General features: G+C 31.7%; 3 protein-coding genes across 3 annotated transcripts; 2 read left to right on the top strand and 1 right to left on the bottom strand.

Annotated features, from left to right (window-relative positions):
- Window positions 1-634: 634 nt before the first annotated feature.
- Window positions 635-1,123, bottom strand: LOC129292374 (uncharacterized). Its single transcript, XM_054929938.1, has one exon. The coding sequence runs from the start codon at window positions 1,121-1,123 to the stop codon at window positions 635-637; it is 489 nt and encodes a 162-aa protein (XP_054785913.1).
- A 4,496-nt stretch (window positions 1,124-5,619) lies between these two features.
- Window positions 5,620-9,815, top strand: LOC129293485 (sugar transporter ERD6-like 16). Its single transcript, XM_054931484.1, has 18 exons — window positions 5,620-5,888; window positions 6,167-6,229; window positions 6,332-6,421; window positions 6,508-6,567; window positions 6,670-6,735; window positions 6,877-6,942; window positions 7,032-7,107; window positions 7,206-7,270; window positions 7,363-7,455; window positions 7,562-7,642; window positions 7,727-7,811; window positions 7,913-7,959; window positions 8,047-8,109; window positions 8,227-8,286; window positions 8,541-8,594; window positions 8,739-8,798; window positions 8,918-9,032; window positions 9,352-9,815. Exons 1-18 carry the CDS (start codon window positions 5,688-5,690, stop codon window positions 9,465-9,467), a joined length of 1,461 nt encoding a protein of 486 aa, XP_054787459.1. The 5' UTR covers window positions 5,620-5,687; the 3' UTR covers window positions 9,468-9,815.
- A 4,279-nt stretch (window positions 9,816-14,094) lies between these two features.
- LOC129293276 (LEC14B homolog) lies at window positions 14,095-21,540 on the top strand. The gene is made up of 11 exons (XM_054931150.1): window positions 14,095-14,381; window positions 15,012-15,423; window positions 15,777-15,896; window positions 16,082-16,159; window positions 16,716-16,889; window positions 17,561-17,638; window positions 17,916-18,091; window positions 18,765-18,920; window positions 19,473-19,533; window positions 20,903-21,077; window positions 21,187-21,540. Exons 2-11 carry the CDS (start codon window positions 15,043-15,045, stop codon window positions 21,243-21,245), a joined length of 1,458 nt encoding a protein of 485 aa, XP_054787125.1. The 5' UTR covers window positions 14,095-14,381; window positions 15,012-15,042; the 3' UTR covers window positions 21,246-21,540.
- The last annotated feature ends 3,568 nt before the right edge of the window (window positions 21,541-25,108 follow it).

Raw genomic sequence — 25,108 nt, 5'->3', positions numbered from 1 at the left:
AAGGTAGTAATTCGACATTGACAAGGGCTGAGGTAGTAAGTGCTGTCGTTTCCTTGGAAAATCAGCTAGTTAAATGAACCGGTTGACTACTTAGCTTTGGAAATTGACAAGTACTATTAACTATATTGACAAGGTAGTAATTCATCATTGACAAGTGTTGAGGCAGTAAGTGCTGTTATTCCCTTTAAAATTCAACAAGGTGCAAGAACCTGTTGACTACTTAGCTTTGGATATTGACAAGTACTATTAACTATATTGACAAGGTAGTAATTCGACATTGATAAGTGCTGAAGCAATAAGTGCTGTTATTCCCTTTAAAATTCAACTAGGTGCAAGAACCTGTTGACTACTTCCGTTGCCTATTGACAAGTGGATATAACTATATTGACAATGTGTTAATTCTCCATTGACAAATGTTGACGCACTTGGTGCTGTTAATCCCTGCGAAAATCAACCAGGTGCAAGAACCTATTGACTACTTGCCATTAGTCCTTGACCATAAGGTATTAAGTCATTTATAATTTATGCATTTGCTATTGAAAAGTGCTAATACATTATGTACAATAAACCAAAAAGTAAACAAAAACAACTTCCATATATATAAACAAAAAAATACACTTGTCTGTAATATTTTCTAGCATGGATTAGGATTCTTGCAAGTCTTAGAGGTACAACCAATCTCATGGCATATTCTACAATGGTACACCTTTTTGTTTTGGAATTGAGATTCCTTTCTTTTACTCTTTGGCCTACCAGGAGGCCTTCTAGTCATTGGTGGCTCCAAAAAGGTTTCGGTTAATAAATTTGTCACCGTCAATGCTTCTGGATGTGGACAGTCATGTGTGGCTATCGGCTTCACACTGGTGGCATATATCTGTTCTTGAGCAGTAAACTTGTAACATTCATCCACAAAATTGTACACATTGCCATGAAGTAGCCTGATTGCTGCACAAGCATGTGCACAAGGTATTCCACTCATTTGCCATGCTAAACAAGAGCATGTACGTGCTGCAAGATCAACATTCAAGTGTATTAGTCCATTAACTGATATAGATTGCACAGAGATCAAATTTTCTCTATAAATTTGTGCGTGTAAATTTTCAGATCTCACAACTTGCTCCATAACTTTTGCCTTAACGTTAGGCCTGACATCATGTTTCTAATTTCCCATAGCCGCTTTGCTAGCGACCATCTTCTTTGCCAATTTCTCTCTATGCTCATGAATCAAGACATTAACATTGTGTTTTCTCTCTTTCACAATCTAAGCATTAAAGGATTCTGCAAGATTAGTTGTGATATTATCCTATCGTTTATATCCAAACTTGCATTGAGCCCATCGATCTACATCCCCTTGGGTTTCAACCCATTGTGCCAATTGTGGACAAAACAATCTTAGATTCCCCATTGCAACATTAAATTCAGCCTCATGCCTTGCATAGGCAATTGCATCAAGTAATTTCAACGCATCATCTTTCATGTTGCTCGAGGTACGCGTCTTACCTCTATTGATTTTCGTAAATGCTATGCTAAAATTTTCTTTCACATGACGGTAGCAAAATGCATGTCTCTCACCACTACCGAATATAGCTTGCACGGCACTAATAATCGCATTATTTCGATTAGAAATAATTGTTAACTCCACTGATCTTGTTATGTCTTTGACGTTTTGAAGAAACCAAGACCAATCTTTTAATGTTTCCCCACTAACAATGGCATATGTTACCGGAAATAAGTCATTATCAGCGTCATATGTACATGCTGACAGCATTGTTCCCTTGTATGGACCGCTTAGGTGACATCCGTCTACATAAAGTATAGCTCGACAACCTCCTAAAAAACCAGATATAGAGCATCCATAAGCAATGAATAGCCTTTCAAATCTATTATTTGAGGCATTCCATTTTGCAACTGTCATCGGATCAGTTTCCATTAATCGATCACAAATCTAAGGGATTATGCTATAAGAATCTTCTGCATGACCATGTATTTCCCGCAATGCTTTTTCTCTTCCCCTATAGGCTTGATTGTAGCTCAATCGCACACCATACTCTCTATACAAGTCTCTTGCAAGTTCATTGGCACTTTTATCTATATTAGACCTTAGAGCATCAACCATGATTGATGATGTTAATTTTGACCTTGCCGGGTGTGACACAATAAGGTTGTCTTACACATTATGGGTGTGATCATTGTTAAATTTTGTAACCCTTAAAATCTCATTATCTTTCCCTATTGAATATGCTGCAATGTTCCATTCACAGCCCTCTACCTTGCAATATGCAATGATCTTCTCTTTATTATTCTTCTTAAACTTGTATAAAAACTTGTGGGAGATGCTATACTTGTACAATGCTTGTCTAAAGGCATCAACAGCCCTTTACCTACTAACAAATCCTTCTATTTCATAGAACTCATTTCAGGTATTGGTGTAGGTACCATTTGTACAGCGCATGCCAATTTCGAGTCTTCAATCTCAGATAGATACTTGGTGGAGAGAAAGAGCATCCATCTGAAACTCTCAATAAATTATCAATCCTGCATTCAATGACAACATTACAATTGTTCTTTCCAACATATTTGTATTAACAAACAAATTTACACAACTTACACATGTTGGTTCTCTAATGGGCAATCCATTGATGCTTCTATGGTGTCATTCCCATTTGCAACTACATACACATGTCCACTTTGTTTATTATATTTGATCAGATGTTCTACTCCATCATCATCAACTAGATCTACAAGTGTGCTTGCATCAACATTGACTGTGAATTTTAACTTGATTATATTACTTTCATTCCCTATAATTGATGATATCATTCTTGTCAACTCTTCATATGTTGTCCCTTCCTTTATTGTTCTAGTTCTAACACTCCCCCCAACATATTGCATACTTCCTTGATCATCATTTTGAAAATGCCCCCTATATGGAAAAAACATAATATATGTTCTCCTGAAGAACTTGCCATCTTACAGGTCAACTTGCACCACACACAGTATATTGACAACTAGACAATGTGTATTAACAACATATTTATCCACTATTGACAAGACGTAGTGTTCATTAATAGCAGAGATTTTTCAACAAAACAAGCTTACCTTAGATGCTTGGGAATAATATATAAATTGTCCTATATGAAAAAAAATAACATAATACATGTTTTCCAGTAGTGCTTGCATTCTTACTGGTTAGCCTGCACAGTACAGTGTATTGACAACTATTCATCTCATATTGACAACACAACAAAACACTATTGACAACATGCAGAGAGATATTCATATCAGATATTTGTCAACGGAACAGTGTTGCGCCAGATTATTCCATATATCAGCTATGCAAACTGAATGATCGCAGGTTTACCCAGAAAGCATTATCCTACCCTTAGACAATAATGAAATCATTAACGCACAAGAAATCGTTTACCCAGCTAACAATGGATATGCTACTGTTGATCGGTAATTTACGTAATCGTTTACGGCCAACTATCGTTTACCTAGAAAATTTATTTTCTGCCGATGAAATGCTGCTGTTGCAGAAGAAACACTCCCAACTCACTTAGATGAAGACAACGACTGTAATCATGGACGTGAGGAAGTGAAGATGATCCTACCGTGATCAACAACCATGGATATGCAGCAACCTTCACTATTGTTGATCATGGGTTTCTCAGACGTGCGCGCGCAAGCAAAATCTTATTTTCAATGCTAGAGGGCAAATGGGTAATTTTACTTTCAGACTTATTCACCCTTAGGTCCCTAGGGACCTGGCAGCTATTTCTTAAATTCATGGGACCTCAGCGTATTTAAAGTGCTTCTATGGGACTTTAGACTGATTCTCCCTTTTTCCTATCTTCTGCATCTCATCTTTATAGTTTTTTTTTGGCCAAGAAAAAATGCATATAAAAAAATATGGCAAATATATTTTCCAAGATCAAAATTCTTAGTGATCTTTTAACATAATTCACCACTTAATTTTAAATTTTAAATTCAAATCTATGGGGTTGAACTAATATGATTTTTATCAACATAATTACACGCTTGTTGGTACATGACCCATTATGTTTTATTATATACAGTATATTTTTAATTACATTGTTGATTGTTTATAGATAATGCATTTTTTCTTATCACTTTTATAGAAATATTGATTGACATCGGTTGTAGACTCACATTTGAGGAGGCAATTGTTAGATTGTCTAGGTGTGAGTGGGCATACGACAGCAGATAAAGTTAGTTCTAATAACTAATATATAATAAAGAGTAAAGACCCATAAACTTGAGCCTTGAAGTTGAGTTAAGATATGACGTTCTTCTATTACTTTTGCTCGTCCCTTCTCTCCTTTCGTTCCCTGGCCGTCGCATTTCATTCCTAACAAATGATATCAAATGTCCAAGTGTGACTGAATATAAGATAATATAAAAAGTCTTACATCAAATAAAGTTGAGTTTCATAACTAATATATAATAAAAAATAAGGACTCATAAATTTAAATATTAAGGTTTTGAGTTAAAATGTGACGTCTTTTTACTACTCTCACCCATCTCTTCTCTCTTTCTCCCTTCTCAGGCTGTCACTCTCTATTATTCCTAACATGTTACTCATGATATATTTCTATGCATGCATGAATGATTCACTTTCAAGACTACGGTATATTCATACCATCTTCACAATATGTATTTAAACGTAAAATTTTATAATATTCATTTGTTTATACAACAATCTATTCAATGTGAGCTATGTTATATGATATTTAAAAAAACAAACAAACAAACCTACCCATGCTAGATACATATTTAATATGTTTGCGTGCATGTCATGCATTACGATACTCCATAATATAATTCTACGTATGCATAAATAATTTGCTTTGTTTGAAAGACTACAATTTATTTATATTATTTTTTAAAATATGATTTAAATATAAAATTTTATAATATTTATTTGTTTATACAACGATCTAATAATCAGATTTGATCATTGTTGAACCTAATTGAAAGTGCTTTTAATGTAATTGTTTTTCATTAATAAGATTCAAATCTTCACCTTATTTAACTTCGACGCAAAGAATCAATCAAACTAATTCAATGAATATAAATATAACAATTGAACTAGAGGAGGCGATCCCATTATAAGAACGCAATCGAGCCAGTGAATCAAGCCCCTTTCACTTTATCCAACCACCACTAGTTAAAATATTTATTTTTTTTTATTGATTTATTGAAGCCAAAAAAAAAAATTATCTCGTGCCATATATAGAATGCAAGTGAAATACTAGAGTACCAATATCTCATGAGCTTTCGACCAAAACATACGCATAGACATACATACATACATACATACATACATACATATACATATCAAATAAGCTGACGCTGATCCTCATCAGCTTTCTGTCATTCATAACCCATTCTCTCTCTCTCTGAGCGAAGTTGGCCTCTGGCAGCTAATTAACACGTCAGTGACAGCTTCGTTAGCACATGCCAATCCAAATTCTCAAATCCATTTGCAACTGCTGCATTTCCCTTCAGAGAAACACGCTCTAGGAAATATCTAGCCACACATGATTAGTTCTGCTGACTCACATATACTATAAATACCACATCAATTACACATTCTTTCTTGTGCTCTCCGTCTGTTTGTAGTATTTTCTCTATGTCATTCTTCAGTACTGTTTTATTGAAGGAAGATGACGATTGAACAGTGCAAGGATGTTGAGAGTGGAGAAGCCATTAATGGGCTTCGGGATTTGGAGGTGCCATTGGTTCAATCAGTGAAGGATTATATTGAGTCTGATTCTGATCATGATAATGTGGAAAATGGATCCATTGGAATGGTACTGTTCTGTACATTTGTTGCTGTCTGTGGTTCCTTCGCGTTTGGAACTTGTGTAAGTATCTTTATATGTTTCTTTCTTTCTTTCTTTCTGTCAGTGATTTGAATCATAAAAACTAGCAGAAAAGAAGATAACTTGCACTCTTTTCTTTCCCCGTATTTTGCCTTCGAAAACTTGGTGCATGACTTGAGTAACATTCTGAAAAATGGAAGTAACTAAGTGTCATCTTCCTTCTTTGTTTTTGTGTTCTGGGTTAGGAACCAAACCAGAAATCACAGCACACAAACAATCAAAAAGGTTTGTAGTTTTAGCTTAAGCTATTATTTTGGCAGGTGGGCTATTCAGCACCCACTCAAGCAGCTATCAGGGCAGATCTTAATTTATCTCTTGCTGAGGTTTGTATATATTCTGTTTTCTTCTCTTTATTGACAGTTTCTTGGTATCATCTTGTATTCTTACTAATACTTAGCTTTCCCCTTCTCTCTTCGGGATGATAGTTTTCCATGTTTGGATCTTTAGTCACTATTGGTGCAATGCTTGGAGCCATAACAAGTGGCCGGATCACTGATATTATTGGCCGGAAAGGGGTATGATTACATGCTAAATCTAAAACACTCTGAATATTTTTAGCAGTCTCTTCACTGTGCCAAGTCTGAATTTTCTTGGGAAACAGGCAATGAGAATGTCCACAGGTTTTTGCATTGCAGGATGGTTAGCTGTCTTCTTCTCCAAGGTATAATTTTCAGCACAATTTAAATCCATCTTAAGTTTTTCTTTTCCGTCGACATGGAATTGTTGTAGAACGTTAAAATTGTATGATTTTTACCTGATTCAGTGTTCTAGCTTTCTTGACATGGGAAGACTCTTCACAGGATTTGGAATTGGAGTTATCTCATACGTGGTAAGCAACCAATAGGACTTTACCAAAAGAAGCAAGAAGATAGCCATGACACTAAACTCCTGCTAATCAACACGATTCATTTGTTGACTTTTAATGACACCGTTACAATTTTTTAAAACAAATATTAACGGAATGAAACAGGTCCCAGTATATATAGCAGAAATAGCACCGAAGAACCTGCGAGGAGGACTTGCAACAACAAATCAGGTAGGAGACAAGTATTGGTTGTTATGTTTTTGTTGTTTCCTAGAGTAATGCTGAGTTTAATTTTGGTCTCTACACTGATTGCTGTGCAGCTTATGATTGTTATTGGAGCATCAGTCTCCTTCTTATTAGGGAGCGTCATAGCTTGGAGAGCACTAGCTCTTGCTGGCAAGTTACATAATTACTTTTCAATTGTCACTTAAAAAATATTCAGTTAGAAGAAAAAGATCTAAACTTTTCTTTTTTGTTTGGATTGAACTTTGAAGGGCTTGTGCCATGCATTTCTTTGTTGATTGGCTTGTGCTTTATACCTGAGTCTCCCAGATGGCTAGTAAGTATTAAACTTGAATTCAATGTCCAAAGAGCCCTTCGAAGAGAAGAAGGTAAAAGTCTAATTAATAAATTGAATATCATTGTTTCCAGGCAAAGGTTGGCCATGAAAAAGAATTTCAAGCAGCTTTAAGGATACTTAGGGGCAAAGATGTTGATATCTCTCATGAAGCTTCTGAGATTATGGTACTTTGCAAGCTCTTATATTTGATTGAACACCTTTGTAAATAGAACTTTTTAATAAATCTGAGACATATGAGGGGTTGATTCACTGTTCCTTGTTCTCTAACAGGAATACATTGAAACTCTTCAAAGCCTTCCCAAAACCAAGTTTCTGGATTTGTTCCAAAGCAAACATGTGCGCTCTGTAGTTGTAAGGATCCCTCTCATTTCAAAGATATTCAATTATGGGGCATGCAACTATTTAAAGGATTCTGACTATGTTTTACAATTCCAGATTGGGGTAGGGTTAATGGTATGTCAACAACTCGTTGGAATCAATGGCATCGGATTCTACACAGCAGAGACTTTCGTAGCAGCTGGTAAATGAAAATATAAATGCTGATCTTAATACCCATAAAAAGGGGAAAAGAGAGAGAGAGAGGAGAAAATTCATACTTACCATGTATAACTTGATTTGCAGGGTTTTCTTCAGGCAAAATTGGTACAATAGCCTATGCTTTTACACAGGTAGTTGATCGCTCCCTCTTCTGATTTCCCAGACAACAATAAACTATATTTCTTTATGAACTTGAATCTTTTAAAAATGAACGACAGGTTCCATTGACTATGGTTGGAGCCATTTTGATGGATAAGTCTGGTAGAAGACCACTCATCATGGTACATCTGATTTCAATTTTTTATCCCCCATTCATCATCAAGATCTTAGAAAGCAAAGTGGAGTAGGAGATTTGCTTGTATCATAAAAGTGCTCATATTCAGGCATGCATCATGCAGATTTCTGCAGCTGGAACACTCCTAGGCTCCTTTTTGACAGGAACTGCTTTCTTTCTCAAGGCAAGTCTTCAATATTATATTATGAACAAATATTAGATATAGGTTTCATGAATTTTTGATTTGTTTTTCAATAAAAAACGATAACTAATAATTTTTTTACATTTTTGTTCAACATGATTGGATACTTCCAGAGAAAACTCTAACAGACAACACTAATGAAACTTCACAAATGTTTGGTCCTTATAATATCACGTAGGTTTGGTGTATATGTCTCAAATATAAACTTGTGCTATCTGTCTGATTCCATTGAACAGGGTCAGAGCTTACTGCTTGGGTGGGTACCAATGTTAGCTATCAGCGGCATACTGGTAAGTCTACTTCTGAAGCTACTGATAGTTACTGTATATTTTTTCCCCGAGGAAATTTGGTTAATTGATAAGTGACCTATGAAATCAATAAACTTAGGCCATTTTGACCTGAAACTGTATCATCTTGACCCTGCTTGTAATCAGATCTATGTAGCAGCATTCTCAATTGGATTGGGACCAGTTCCTTGGGTGATAATGTCTGAGGCATGTATCTCTTGACGCAAACACCTTGAAGCTTTTATTTTTAAAATCATAAAGAAGAAAATATAGACAGAGGAAAGCCCGAGAAAAATCTTCTAATACTACTAGCTTTCATGTGGCAGATTTTTCCCATACATGTGAAAGGAACTGCTGGAAGCTTGGTGGTTTTGGTGAACTGGTTAGGAGCTTGGCTGGTTTCATACACATTCAACTTCCTTATGAGTTGGAGTTCTCCAGGTAAGCACGAACTGCAAACTCAGTTGATTAGCTTTGTTATATTGATCTTATGAGGTTATTAAAATCTATAGCAAGTTTCCAGTGACGAATCTAGGAGCTAATGAATATGTGACCAAATTGAAGCCAAAATCAATATTAATATTAAAAATTATAATTGTTTTTTTCCCAAAGGATTGTTGAAGTATGGCCTCTAGATTCGTTCCTGCAAGCTACTTTGCTAGTAATCCGTGAATAACAAAACTTATTTCTTAGATTCTGTGTAATATTGCATGGAAAACGTATCTAATTGTAAAGTGTACTGGATATTTTCTTTGTTTAGGTACTTTATTCCTGTACGCTGGATGTTCCCTATTGACGATTCTATTTGTTGCAAAGTTAGTCCCGGAAACCAAAGGAAAAACTCTAGAAGAGATTCAAGGATGCATCAATTCATAATAGAGGGAAATGACTGAGAAAGATTTATATGGGTAAATTCAGGACTTTGTGTCTCAACCATTTCTGTGTTTCTGATGGTGGAAACTCAAGCCAAAAGATATATTGCCATAGCAGAAAGATACTGTCCAGTGATAAAATCATCATGTATCAAAGTCACTGAGCTTCATTTGATAAAAAACACAGAGCTTTATGCAGGCTAGGAACCTAGAAAGGAAGAAAACGTAGCTATTTATAGGATGTATGTGAGTTATGGATGAATTGAATTTTATTGAGAATTGATGTAATAATGAGTGGCATATTACTTGAATGTATCCATTATATCAGTTTATTATTAAGATTTTTTTTTTTTTTATATTGAGTAAGCTCCTCACATCTTCTTTGATTATTCTTTTTTTGTGCATGTCATCATTGCGCAAGGGCATGCAATCTGTTTTTATATCGTTCCAATTTTATTTATTATTAAGATAACAAGATTGATAAATATATAAAAAATCTTATAAAAATTAAGTTATGATAACTAAAAGAAGAGGGGGAAAAAGGTTATGAATTCATGCTTGGTTTCATGTTAAAAACTATTACCTCCAATCCAAAATATAAGGATTTTCTCTCAATTAATTTTGGTTCAAAATATAAACAATATAATACATGTAATTTTTTTTTCATTTTATCCCTTGTATTTATTAACTTAAATCTTTGTGTGAATGTATCTCCCATTCATTATGGAATGCATTGGTAATTGGAACTAGAGATTGGAAAAAAAAAAAAAGAAAACAATATATATTTTAATAGGAATGGAAATTTTATTGGTATGCTGAATTTTCCCCCTCAAAAATTCTTATATTTTGAATTAAAGGGAGTATAATTTTGTTTCTTTTTAATGTGAGACCAAACATATACTAAATCATAAGAAAACTTTTAAGATTAAGGTCTCATTTGTTTGTTAGAAAGAAATAAAATAGAATGGATTAAAAAATTAAGGTAAAAATAAGATGATCAAAAAGAATAGATAAGCATATTCTAAGGAAAAAATGAGTAATTTAGTTCATGAAATTAGTAATCATGATTCATGAAATTTTTGGAGGATGTAATGATTCTCATATTTGTAATATACATTAGTAAGATTTGTTATACTTATTATGAAAGAAAAAGTAATTTAATTCATTTTTCTCTCAATTTTTTCATTTAATTCTATTTTTTTAGTAACGAAATAGGATCTAAGTATTTAATAGCACATTCACAAATCACAAATAATAATAATCCTTTGTAACCATTATTAACACAATGCATGAATTTGTGTTTTCAGACCCAAACTGGTATGGATGATCAAATCGTTGCTAAAGAAGAAAACAGCTTGGTTGACAATTTGGCCTGTTTTGGCCATTGACCTGAGTTGACTTAGGCAATTCTTAAAAATCTTGAAAAAAACCTGAAACTCAAAACAATTGAATCGTCTAGACTTGTTTTTCATTTAAATATTTTTTTTATTTAAATTATTATATTTTAATTTGTCCACTAGTTTAATTAGTTAAATTATAAGAACTGTGACTTGCTAACATTTTTAATTCATTGTTCGATCCAGTTTTTAAAAAAATTGGCGTGAATATCTTTTATTATTTTGCACTTTCATATTACCATGTTCACCCATAAGAAAAATTAATTTTATATTTTCCTAACGAGGACAGCCCTATCTCCATATTACTTTGCATTAATGGCCAGTATTTTTTAAAATTTTTTTATAACTTTCTCAAGCTCTTTTACATATTTGTCATAAAATACCTGTCATTTGTATTTTTTTTATGCCAGCCTGTCATTTTCAATGCTCATCCACTTGAATTTATCCTTTCACTGCATGGAAAGGATATGATTATATTATCAATAAAACACTTTTTCTTTTTTACTAGATACGTTATATTTTGTATGTTTGGTCCCTCAAATTTCAAACAAGGAAGATGGATCATCTTTAGTGATGAATTTATGACTTCAAAAAGATATTAAGACAGATGATATGATTGTATATAGAATTTATATTGTAATTAACACTTATCTATCACTTCCCAAATGCATTGTATGTAGTAAATTTTGTGAAGTTAAGAGCATTTAGGATCTCATATAGCGCAGGAGACACATTTTAATTATATCATGAATAGAAAATTGTGCATTTTCTATGAATTTTTAATTTTTTTATACAGAATTATATTGATATAAATGTAGATGGCCATGGACGTGGGTTTAATATCCACCTTTTTTGCTTTTGTATATAAGAGAAACTATTATTTATTTTTTTTATTTATAAGTAAATTACATATCTCAATAAGTATTTATTATAATTTTTTTTAAGTTATTCCTCATAACCTAATAATTTTCATTTACGAGAAATAGTTCATATATGTATGTGTGTATAAATACGGTGTATCTGTCTATCTGCTTTCTTTTTTAAAATGAAAAGCAAATGAAACCAAACACACCTTAAAATTAAATTGAAACTCATCCCAAGAACAAACCACAATTAATGAAAAGAAATTTACAAAAAAAGGGAAATTAATATCATAGACCATATGCTGAGCATCATTGGCCCTTGCAAAAGGGGGGGAAGGCTTCAATGACAAAAGTAAATCTAATTAAAAAAGATTTGACTCATATTTAAAAAATTATAAAATCAAATCCTGATATGAAAATTTTATTAGTGTAGTTTCCACCACTCATACCAAATTTAATTGGTATAATTTAATAATAATTTAGTACATATGACATGGTTGTTTTTAATAGAAGGACATTTGTACTTCATTTAGTCCTTTTTTTTCCCTTATTTACATAGCAAAAAGAGAAGATTTTTTTATTTTATTTATAAGTCATTTCATGAAAATTTTATCACAAATTTTTTTCATTTGCCCTCAATTAAATGTTTAAGAGAAAAATATATTGTTACTTTATATATATTTCACAAGGGTAAAGTTAAGAAATTATTAAATGTATAGATAGAGCTAATAAATTTTAAAATTTTTCTTAATTTTGATGAAATATATTATAAATAATTTATAAGTAGGAGCAAATGAGTATATGGAATGTTTCAAAATAATTTTTAGATCTTTAATATAAGACATTTGATAAAGTATTAATTATATTTTTTTTTAGTAGTGTTCCTCTTTAAATTCATTAATTATAAAAGATAACCTTATGCAAATTTAATTTTTTTTAAATAAAATAAAATTTTATTTTATTTTAAATAAAATTAATACCTTAACTACTCTTCTTTAGTTTTGATTAGTTAATTAAAAATGCTTGTAATGGGAACATGAAGAGGGAGGATGTAATAAAAACATGGCTTAATGAGTAAAATAAATTTTAAACTCTTGCTCGAAAAGTGTTGTAAACTCTTAACTTTTAAAACATGTAAAATAAACTTTAAATTTTTAAATTTATAGTAAATTAAACCTTATAGTTATCTTTTTTAATGCCATTACTATTCATCATCGGCCCTAATTAATTAGTGCCACAGACTCTAAATTATTACACAAGTAGTATCCTAAATCTTGAACTTTAAAATTTTAAGCAAACTATCACCACCGTTTATGTATAGAATGTTAACTATAATGTAGATCAAATTAGTCTCGGTGTGGTTCACTACAGTGAATGCATCGTTAGCCATTGTAAATGACCTATAATTTTATAAAATGACCTTTTTTACCCTTATTTTTGCAATGCTTTCCAATCGTTTGGTATCTCATGCTTCGTATACTCTATAACTCTAATTTAGTCTCATTTTAAATAATGTTTATTTATTTAATTGTGAAAATTTAAGATTTCATTTGAAAATAAGTTTAAATATCATAAGATTTTATAGACGATAGATGCAAAAGTTGATAATTTTATCAACGAAATTAAAATCTAAAGTAACTGGTTAATTATAATTTTTTAATATTTAAACTTCTTTTTCAATGGAATTCCAAGTTTTTATCATTAAATAAATAAATATTATTTAAAATAAGATCAAATTAAAGTTATAAAGTATATGAAAGTATAAAATACTAATCGTTTGAACAACATTACAAAAAAAGAGATAAAAAATGTCATTTCATAAAATTATCGGTCGTTCGTCATAATCAATGATACATTTATTATGATAAATCATGTTGAGGTTAATTTAATCTATATAATAGTCAACATTCGATACATAAATGATATGAGTAATTTGCTCAAAATTTTGAAGTTCAGAATCCAGAATGCTACTCATATAATAGTTTAAGATATGTGATGTTAATTAACTGAAGCCTATAATAAATAATAAGGGTAAACAATAATGACATTAAAAAATAATAATGATAAGATTTAATTTATTATAAATTTAAAAATTTAAAATTTGTTTTATATATTTTAAAAATTTAAATTTTAAGGTATTGAGTAAAAATTTATCGTCTGTTTTACTCGTCAACATAAAAAACGTTACTACTATTTACTACTTTAGTGATAATTCTTCTTCTTTTTTTAATTGAGCCGAAGTTCTTCTGATTCACTATGCTTTGCTCGTTGTTGACATCACTATCCGTCGTCGTTTGCCACGTTTTCCTAAAATCATCGATGACGTGCGAGCGTAATAAATTGATAAGCTGGTTCGGTCTGCTATTTTATTTCCTTTCCTCCTTCTCTCTGTTCCGGAACGGAAACTGAGAAAAACTGTAATGAAAATTGCATTTTTGTTTTCCACAAAACCAATCCTATAATTATTGTATTTCCTTGCGAAGAAAGATCACTGAATGACAGAAAGGCACTTGGACGATTCGCCTATTTATTCATTGTACACGAAGAGGCGCTTTGGAAATTGAGAACCTGAAACCCGGGAATTCTGGAGACGAAGCTTAGGATATCCCAGTCGTGGCTGGAGCCTGGAATTCCAAGAATCAGGGATTCGAATCAGAAGTAAGACTTAATCTTTTCTCATACCCAGTTGATATTTTTCCATGTCCAGCTTAGACAATACTAGTTACTACAATTGTTTGCTGAAACTGTTTCATGGGCTGGAGTGACGAGGATTTGAGGTTTTGATCTTCATTAGGTTCCCAATCTTTTGTAGGCTTTAAATTCTCAAAATTGGGTTTAAGGTCACTTTCTTTTTCCTTTTTTTTTTTTTGGGGTTGTGTTCATCATTCTCACCTGAGCAGTGTGGTAGTTGAGTTTTCGAGTGGGATTAGTCTTGCATGGGACGAGTGTTGAAGTTGAATTTACATTTCTCTATTGTACTCTAATTGTTCATATTATCCAAAAGGATATTCAAATTTGTGGCAAGGCGAGGTGATTCCTGGGTAATATGGATGTCTGTCACAACTGTGGGGTTCATACTGTACATGGCTAACTCTTCATCTTGTATGTGGAGTTATCAATTAGCATTTTAATTTTAGTGTAGAGTACAGTTTTTTAGTTTCTACAACTCAAAATGACTAAGCAATCTAATTACCTTGTGTTTCCCCGTTAAGCAACATCCGTGGGTTCTGCACGTTTCTGTGTGTTTTGATTCTGTTGCCAGGGTCTAAACGATGATTCTGTTTGCAGGAAATAGACAGTAAGGGGCAAAGTCTAAATTATGAGCTGGCTTGGCAAAGAGATAGTTACCTGTAGTGATGGTAGTGTCAGTAATGAATCTTCTGCTAGTGGGTCAGCTGGAGAAAGGACAGTTTATCTTGATCATGAAATTGCTCAACTCACCAAACTTAGGTCAAGCCCCCATAAACTTTTGGGATCTGTTGCGCCTGGTAGGATGAGGTTGCCAGTATCAACTGTACGAATGTTAGCTGGTAGAGAAGCTAACTATTCTGGACTGGGGAGATTTTCATCAAGAGATGGTTGTCATGTTTTAAGCCGCTATTTGCCTACTAATGGTCCTTGGTTGGTGGATCGGATGAAAAGCCGTGCCTATGTTTCGCAATTTTCTGCTGAAGGATCTCTATTTATTGCTGGATTTCAGGTTTTTACTGTAGTTACTAGTTTTATACACACTCACAATCACACATATGTAATGAAGCGTAAGATGATTCTGTAAGATTGAAGCTGTGTACTTTTATTGTCACTTGAGTTTTGATTTTATCTCAAAATAATTGTTGTTTTAGAATTTCAATGAAGCATTATTTTTGTAAGCGTATTTTAGTTAAAATGTCATTAGATTTTGTTATAATCTAGATTATTTAATATATTTTTAGTCCAAATGTATAACCTTAAATGACCATTATTTTGAAATGAAGGTCGCATTGGTGAAATGATTTACCTAAAAAATATATGTAAAATTTATTTTTTGGCTTTTTATGCATTCTTCTGAAACAGGGAAGCCACATTAGGGTCTATGATGTTGACAGGGACTGGAAGGTACTGAAGGACATCTCTGCTAGAAACTTGAGGTGGACAATTACAGATACATCTCTTTCACCAGATCAATGCTACCTTGTAAGTTTGAGTTGATTGGAAAATATTGTGATTATATGCATTATTAGAAAGAAGGGTTCCTTCTTATTGGTATGAATGACCAGTGTTGAGGTGGTTTTCTAACCTTATAGAAGTTTCGGCTGTTTATCATTATTTTTTTATCCCAACCAGCAAGTATTAATTTAATTCTTATGTAACTATTGCAGGTTTATGCTAGTATGTCCCCTATTGTCCATATTGTGAATGTGATGTCTGCTACAGCACAGTCAATAGCAAATGTTACAGTATGTCCTGGAACTGCTACTTTTCTGGCTTCTAATTGTGATAGCTGGTGATTTTTGCTTTGTAATGCCAGTGTTTTCGATTTATAATGTAGAGTCATGTGAAGATGCTACTTTCACAGTTTTGTTCCCAGTTGTGTGTTTTTTCTAAATAGTCCTTGGAATTTATATGCTCTGAAGTTTGCCAATAAAATATACTAATGCAAGAAATGAGCTAAGCGGATTGATACCTTTTGCTCTTCATTCGTTTTGAGCACTCCAAACTTAGAGATGAATGAAATGCTTCAGTTCTACATTTGAATGCTTTGCTACAGGCAATTGATCATGCTCTTACTCTGATTCTATTGGTCATTGGATGAGGTTTTTCCAACCAAACAAGTAGGAAACATTTATAATATTTTTTATGACAACTTAGCAAAACCTCTTTTAACGAAGAAAAACAAATTTTTTGTTCAATTTTCAACAATAAAATGTATGGATAAGACTTATGTCTTGCGAGTACCTTTTGTTCATTGAATAGTCGTTTGCTTTATACTCAGAAGGTCATCTTTTGTTGCAGGAAGTTCATAATGGTTTAGATTTATCTTCTGATGAAGATAATGATGAATTTGGGATTTTCTCCGTCAAGTTTTCAACGGATGGCCAAGAACTTGTTGCTGCTACAAGTGATTGCTCAATATGTGTTTATGATCTTAGAGCCAATAAGCTTAGCCTTAGAATTCCTGCCCACATGGTATTATATATATCTTATCCTATAATTAGTTTCTAGTAATGAATAATTCAATAACCCTTTTATGTTAACTGATATTTTTCTAACTTCACAAACTCATCCTTGAAGCTTTCTAATTTGTTACGTTGTGGCAAAATAAGCATTTTTTTCCTTCAATCTAGTCTTTGGAATGTCTGAAGTCCTAGGGAAGGCAATAAATAATATAGTAAATAAAAAAATAAGGGGAACATGAATTTCCAAGAGGAAGATTGATGTTTGCCCACTTTCCTTCATGATTATAATGATGACCAAATAGTATTCTTTCCTCAAAGTGCAATTAATTACTGTGAGAGGTTTTTAGCCATAACAGGCAAATCTTATTGTAGATATTTGGAGCGCTAAACTGTCTTACACTCTTGTATACTTCTCCGACTTAATATGTCGTCAATGTCTTGATATTTTTCAAAACCTGAATCTGATGATAACGTTGAGTGTTGTAAGGAAACATGAACTTGAATGGAACCAAATTTTGAGCCTGCCTACAAATCTTCTCAATCACTAATTCTGGTTTAGAGGCTATTCATTTGTAAATAGTCAATTTTTTAATTCCATTCTTGTGGCACATTGCAGCTAAGGTTTTCCTACTTCCTGTTACAGCATGTAGCTTACCTTTGAGATGCATTTTTACTTTGCAGTCTGATGTTAACACTGTCTGCTTCGCTGATGAATCTGGCCATCTTATATATTCTGGAAGTGATGATGGTTTCTGCAAGGTAAACCTTTTATTCTAGTCATAGGAATTGGTTTGGTGATTGCTGCAATTGTCTGTGTTGGCAGGTATGGGTTCTGGCGTTCTTAGATGGGTGGTAGGTGCAGCTTGATTGGCAGCTTCTTGTAAAGATGAAGATAACGATTTCCTTTTTATGTTTTCTTCCTCATTTTTAGGAGTGTATTCCTTCCCCCCTTATTCTTAGAAGCATCTTGTTGTGAGAGAAGGCAATATCATTTAAATGCAGCGTGCTATTGAAATCACTCTTGGCTTTTGTGTAGGTATGGGATAGGCGCTGCTTTGTCTCAAAAGGACAACCAGCTGGAACATTGGTGGGCCATTTACAAGGCATTACATTCATTGATAGCCGTGGAGATGGACGTTATTTAATTTCTAATGGAAAAGATCAGACTACGAAACTATGGGACATAAGGAAGATGTCTTCTAATGTTATGAAGTAAGTCTAATTATCATTTATCCTCTTTATTATACCTTCAAATGTTTCCCACCTAAACTTTTTGGTGTTTTTCTTTAGTTGTTAATTTTTAAGAGTTGTACAAATGAAATTGGATTTGTTATTCAATACCCTATGTGAAATGATATTGTTGGAAAAACAGTGGGAGCTATGAGAAATGAGAAACGAACCTGCCAAGTAATTGTGTATAAATTAATATGATCTTAAGCTAGTATCCTAACTAGAATGAGGCTCTTTCTGTGGGCAATCTCAATGTAGCTCTGATGCTCATTCAAAAATTGCTGCCAAATATTTCAATTTCTTTTACTATGAAGGTCTTGTGGAGTTGGTAATTTTCATGTTTATGATCAGTGTAAATCTTTCCTCTAGATAATTTTTGTGGACCAATTTAGTATTTGGGATTGATCCTTTTTCCGTTAGAAGAAACTAAGTTATCTTTTTAAGAAGTTTTTCTCATCCCCCCACCTGTAATTCTGATTCTTTTCAGCAGGGCTTGATATTTGCAGTATTTAAAACCAAGTGTAGTATCAATTATGGTTACAAAAAACTGGAATAATAATGTCACATTTGTTTTTCCTAACGTGTGAGATATGTGTGTGTCTATGTCTGTGTCTGTGTGTGTCTCATGCTGATGCGAGTTGCTTATTCAACACAGTCCTGGGCTTCAAGATGAAGATTGGGATTATAGGTGGATGGACTACCCTCAATATGCAAGAAATTTAAAACATCCTAATGACCAGTCACTGGCAACATATAGTGGCCACTCAGTGTTGCGTACTTTAATCCGCTGCTACTTCTCACCATCATATAGGTAATTTAAAGTTTTTCAGTATCTGTATTATTTTGGTTCTTAATTGCTTATGACTTTTCATAATTTTTTTTAATAAAGAGCGAACCACTTTCACAGCTGTTAATTCATTGACTTGAATATATTCTGTTCGTTGCTAGGATGTGGGGATGTACTTAAATGTTATTTACAGATTTGACTATTTTATACAAACGTTAATTTATAACCAGATTAGAAAGGCAGACGTGACTGATCACAATAAGTTTAGGTTAAGTTGATGCCAAAAAAAATCTTTTGTGGTTGAATTAAAATAAATAATCCAGCTAGTGGTTTTATGGAAGTTTGGTCGAAAGCCCTGGATGCTGCTAAAAATCTGAATGAAAACATCCTAAGTTCCTCACTTGTGATGAAATTTACTCATCATTTACTGACTGAAATATATAAATTTGCATTTGAGCTCTGCCTCCTAATCAAATTCAGGCTGTTTGGTGTCTTTGTCATGGTATTGGATCATCTCTTTTATGTGATGATATGAATCATATGAATAAATAATTCATGTTGTGATTCTTGTTGCAGCACTGGACAAAAGTACATTTACACCGGGTCCAGCGATTCCTCTGTTTATATCTATGACCTGGTAAAAGCAAAATTTCTTACGAGATAATTTATTATCACTTGTGTTGAGATCTAGGAGAATTCCATGCAACCTAAATGTACTAACATCCTTTCTGATTGGCAGTGACGATGACCATTGGATGAAACAACCGAGTTAATCTAATGCATTATACCAATTGAGGAAAATCATATTTGTTTAAATGCATAGGTGACCTATCTAGGAGTTAATAATAATAATAATAATTAAATGACAAAAGTCAACTATGCTCAGGATTAATAGTAATACTAGTTCCAATTAGGGAGGTTATTGGTACATTGTCTGCTGTCAAAGAAGCATGGACATTTGATATGAAGATGGGCCTTTATGAACATAGCAAGACTGAGACATACCAAAATTATATACTCCTTTCAATTCTATTTATAAGTCACTTCAAGCATGTTTTACTGCAATTTAGAAAAACTAAAAAACTCATTAACTTTCTTTAAAAATTAATAAGATGGTTCTTTATATTTTCTTTTAGAAAAAGTAATGTAAAATATATTTTTTTTTAGAAAAAGTAAGCTCATTAAGTTCATTTTACAGCCTTATTTTTTCTTTAAAAAAAAATATAAACTTTTAAACTTGTTCTTTATTTAATACTTCATTTGTGAAAGAATATTAAAAAGAGAGAATATAATGGAAAAGGCAATATTGAAAGGGCAAGACTTTTGTGCTTAACCTCATATACTTAATATACTTATATACAATCAAATCATGACATGTGCATCTTAATATATTAGTTCAATAAATTACAAGAATTTATTATAGAATAAATAATCTATAAAAGATCCATATGCCTTGATTTAATTAAAAACAAACACCTTAAGTATATAAGGTTAAGTATGTAAATTTTCTCTATATTGAAAAAAAATAATTATTGAAACTTTAATTTTGTCAAAGGATTGTATGTTATCTTTTCAAAGATGCTTTATAATTTGGGATAGAGATAGTACTCTAATAATGTACTTTCTCTCCAGCATTTGATAGGGATAAAAGGAGGAATTTGTGATAAAAAGTCAATGGCATGCTTTATAAATAAGGGGGGAAATTTTTTCTTTCTCTGCCTTATATATAGAATCAAAGGAAGCTTGTTCGTGTATAACTAATGTGAAATTTGTTCGTGCATAACTAATGTAACATGCCAAAATATGCATGTTCAAGTATGAATATAGCATTTCTGGCAAAAAGGTATAAATATAGTATAGGGTCATGACTGATGTCTGATACCCATTTGAAACATATACGCATTCTGTTTTGAAATGACAGGGCATCAGAATCTTAGCATATGAGCATCTGCCTATAGATTACCAGGTGTGAGCGGCGTGATTGTAATTGTGATGATTCTTTGCAGGTGAGCGGAGCTCAAGTTGCAAAACTTGACCATCATGAAGGACCTGTGAGGGATTGTAGCTGGCACCCTGTGTACCCAATGTTGATCAGTTCCTCCTGGGACGGTGACGTGGTCAGGTGGGAATTTCCATGGCGCAGCGAAGCCACTGCTCGTCCAAACAGACGAGCACTAGCAGGTCAATCGCAATCTCGGCCTCGGAGAAGAAACTTTTATTATATGTAGCTCATGATCTCTGTCCCATATATATGAGATCCAGCAGCTCATGGAGTTCTGTTTTTTTACAGGAAGAGGTAGCAGAATTGCATTGCATGCCTTGCTTGCTCAAGCCTATTCTATTCCCTAAATGTTGTCTGTGTGTGTGTGTGTGTGTGTGTGTGTGTGTAAAGCCTGGCGGGTGTAAATCTAGTTTGTTATTTGTGGTTGAAGTTTATACGTTCTTCAATGCCTATTGCCTGTAACTGCAGAAAAGCTTTACATTGTCACTGCTTTTGGGTTGGCTATGAATGATTTTGTATAGGAGACATATCAGACATACAAAAGAACAGGCTACAAGTGTATCTGAAAGATAATAATATCAAGTTATCATAGGTTTATACTCTGCTGGTAGCTCTTAATACAAGGCAGATTTTGAAAGTTTATTTCTAGCCCTTAATATAAGGTAAAGTTAGAGTAATTAATGTTCTTATTTTTATGTTATCCCTTGTTTATTTATTATTAATTGAATTACACATAACAATTAATTATGATTATTGATTGCAATAAGGGTAAAGTTGCAAAATTATATATTTTTAAATAATATCAAGGATATAACAATTATTTTTAAAAAAGCATGAAAGTTGAATAAGTTTATCTTATATGAAGTACTGAAGGGAGTATTTCCTAAGGTGATATACAGACTAAGGAAGTTGTTAAATAATTTAAGTCATTAAAAACCAAAAAGTAGTTTCACAAATAATCAATCTGGTTTCATACTAAAGTGTTCCCAGTGGTAAATAAATACTATTTGACCTCAATTCTTACATTAAAGATAGGGGAAAAGAGAAAACTGAAAATACCTTCTTCAAAATTTAGAATGAGACTTATTACTATTACCAAATATATGTGGTGTTTGAAAGCATGTTTGCCAGTGTTAAAACTATGGTTATGATTTTGACATGGGTCATCTTTTGGTAGCTTTTATTAAAGCCATGTTTTTTATTTTTACATAGCTATTTTCAAGTACGCACTATAATACACTATAATGGTGTATTTGAAGTCCTGAAACGCCTTCTTCCCCTCCCCCCACCCCCTTTTTTTCGCAAAAACAAGAAAATTTAGAAATGAATTAGAGACAATATCACCAAAGGACCCTGAAGAGATTTAATAAATTGACAAATAAAATTATTGTTTTAACAAAATCACAATGCGATGACTTCGTAGATTTTATATGATGCATAGCATGTATATATGTATATATATTATATAAATTTTATATCAAATTCAAGCTATCACTATTACTCCTTTTTTTTTACGTAATTTATGATAAAAATATATTTTTTTTCTTAATATTTTGTGTAACTTGCAAGTGGATGTTTCAATTGTGGTTAACGAGCCAATTTATTTAGACTTTTGTTAGAGTGGTCTCTCTATATTTATATGATTTTTAATACTCTCTCTGTTTAAAAATGTGAGACTTTTTTAAGGAATTGAATCTTAGAAAATGTAAGGTATTTTTAGTCTTTTGAGATGTGATTGTTACCTTTTTTTCTAAAGGTACCCCTATTGATGAATGACTTTATATTTATTGTAGGGTGTTTAATAGGGATAAATATGAAAAAATAGGATTAATTTTAAAGTAGGTAACTACTTTATTAGGAGGTAAGATTCAGTTAAAAATATCTTACATCTTTAAATGAAAGAAGTATAAATCACACTATATTCATAACTAGGTTCAATGGCAAATTGGCCTTTAAATTATAAGTTAAGGAATGCTTGAGATCCCAAACTTGTCGTTGGTGCAATATTTTTTTTTAACTTTTAAAAATATTGCAATATGTCCTTTATTGTCAATAGAAGCTAACTTTGATTATTGAGTAATTAGAAAATGACATGACCTCAAAAGTTGTATAAAATATTAGTAAAATTTGATTGATTTTTTTGTAATTTTTGAGTCATTTTTTATAAATTTTATTGATCATTTTTGTAATTTTTTTATATCCTTTTCTATTATGTTTGGTCAACTAACGGCCAAGTTAATTTTTGTTAATAGTGGAATTATATTGTATCGTTTTCAAAAATTAAATAAAAATATTACACCAAAAATAAGTTTAAGATTTCAGACACTCTTGAACTTATAGTCTAAGGGCTAATTCACCATTTAATCCTTCATAATTTATCAATACCTTTTTTCTTTTGGTAAAATATCAATACCTTACATAAATATATTGAATATTGATACGACAATTTATAATCATCCAAGAGATTTAGTTAAAGGGCTTATATCGCCTCAGAGAATTGGGTCTTGGCCCAGATAGCTTTGAGTCCACTAAAACCATATATGAACGCATTCTGATTAATTGAATTTGGGTCAACTAGTTAAAATATTGAATTGCAATGCCTTTCTCTGATAATATTTGAAATTTCATAAAATAAATAATTATAAAAAAATAAATGTTTCATGATTATTTTTAAATTGAAAAAAGAAAGTTACCCATGACTGGAATTCAAGAATATTTAACAGTGGGAACTTTAAATTATATTTAGAACTAAACACTAAAAAAAATGAATGATTCTGGTCAAATGTCTTAATAGTAAATTATATGTTTAAAAGTCCAATATGTATTTATTAATATGAATCGTACGACTTGACTTTCAAGCTCGCCAAGATTGAGATTTTATTAAGAGAAAAAGTACGACCAAGAATAAAAATTAAAACTGACTTATAAAAAAAATTTTAATTTCGCTTGCATATATTTTTAAAACTTTTCCCTTTTTTTTTGTGTGCCAAATTTAGAACTTTTCTTTGACTCAACTTTCCTTTTATATATATATATATATATATTATATTATATTATATTATAGGAGGGTTTGAAGTTGTTGAACTTTTTCTCACATTTCATCGCATATATATTAGGAGAGTTTTTTGTATTATTTTTTATTATTAGCTTATAATTTATCCAAGGTGAAATTTACAGTTTATAGGAAAACTTATCAAAAATAAAAATAAAACTAATTGAACTTTTAAATAATCTGATTTTTTAATTCAATCAATTTAATTAATAAACTAGCCTTATAGTAAAACATTCATGTTTAGAAGCGTGCTGCCTCACAAGTCTTCACTTGATGCCATCATTTTGGCTTTGAACTTTTAAGAGTCTAAAGTATTGAAATTAACTTTTGATTTCCAACTTATATGCATTTTTTATATATTTATATCATTATCTAGCTTTCTAATATCTGATACTTTTGTTGACTATCTAAATTAAAATGTGGGTATGTTGACTCCTCTCACTAGACCTAATTATTAATTACTATTGTTTTTTTATGCAAAGTAATTACTATTTTTTATATATACATATACATATACTCTTTCCATCTCTTATTCTCTATTCAATTATATTTATAAATCATTTTAATCATATTTATCATAACTAAAAAAAGCTTTAAAATTTATTAATTTTATCTAAAAATTTAATAAGTTTTAACTTTATTTTTATAAAATATGTATATTTTAATGAAGTATTTTTTTCTCATCAATATTTAACTAAGGGTATAAAGAAAATAAAAATATAATGAGATGACTTATAAATAAAATAAAAATATTTTTTTATTTTATAAAATAGGATTAAAGGGAGTAGCATGTCACAATTTTTGATAAATTTTCATGACTTTTACTTCAAAAAAATGGGAAAACAAATTTTGCCCCCCCCCCCCATGTGTCATGTTCTGGACCCATCACTAGTGCTAATTACTGTGTTGCCAAATTTATGGAGGCCATCGAAGTTGCTTATGTCAAAATATTTTATTCTTCTTTCTAAATCTCGCCCTAATTAAATCTACTACTAATGTTTAAACCATTTATTAAGGGTTGAGAAAAAATAATTGATTATGAGTATATCTGAAAGGATTTTATAATAGGGAGAATAATAATAAAATCTCTCTAAATTATATAAATAATAATATATTCTCTCAAAATATTATAATTTTAATGAAATTTTTAAAGGCCTT

This window comes from Prosopis cineraria, unplaced genomic scaffold (assembly GCF_029017545.1).
Source record: "Prosopis cineraria cultivar Desert tree isolate PC_DT_omini unplaced genomic scaffold, ASM2901754v1 PC14, whole genome shotgun sequence".
Taxonomy (NCBI): domain Eukaryota; kingdom Viridiplantae; phylum Streptophyta; class Magnoliopsida; order Fabales; family Fabaceae; genus Prosopis; species Prosopis cineraria.
The sequence above is the reverse complement of the archived record's forward strand: the minus strand, read 5'-3'. Positions and strand labels throughout refer to the sequence as shown.

What these genes read in the sequence shown, in the direction of transcription:
- LOC129292374 (XM_054929938.1), bottom strand. Translation starts at nt 1,123, where the DNA reads ATGGAGCAAGTTGTGAGATCTGAAAATTTACACGCACAAATTTATAGA.
- LOC129293485 (XM_054931484.1), top strand. Translation starts at nt 5,688, where the DNA reads ATGACGATTGAACAGTGCAAGGATGTTGAGAGTGGAGAAGCCATTAAT. An exon ending in TAGCTGTCTTCTTCTCCAAG is followed by an intron (nt 6,568 to 6,669) that starts GTATAATTTTCA and finishes TACCTGATTCAG; the next exon opens with TGTTCTAGCTTTCTTGACAT. An exon ending in TAGCTATCAGCGGCATACTG is followed by an intron (nt 8,595 to 8,738) that starts GTAAGTCTACTT and finishes GCTTGTAATCAG; the next exon opens with ATCTATGTAGCAGCATTCTC.
- LOC129293276 (XM_054931150.1), top strand. Translation starts at nt 15,043, where the DNA reads ATGAGCTGGCTTGGCAAAGAGATAGTTACCTGTAGTGATGGTAGTGTC. An exon ending in AGTCAATAGCAAATGTTACA is followed by an intron (nt 16,160 to 16,715) that starts GTATGTCCTGGA and finishes CTTTTGTTGCAG; the next exon opens with GAAGTTCATAATGGTTTAGA. An exon ending in ATGTCTTCTAATGTTATGAA is followed by an intron (nt 18,092 to 18,764) that starts GTAAGTCTAATT and finishes TATTCAACACAG; the next exon opens with TCCTGGGCTTCAAGATGAAG.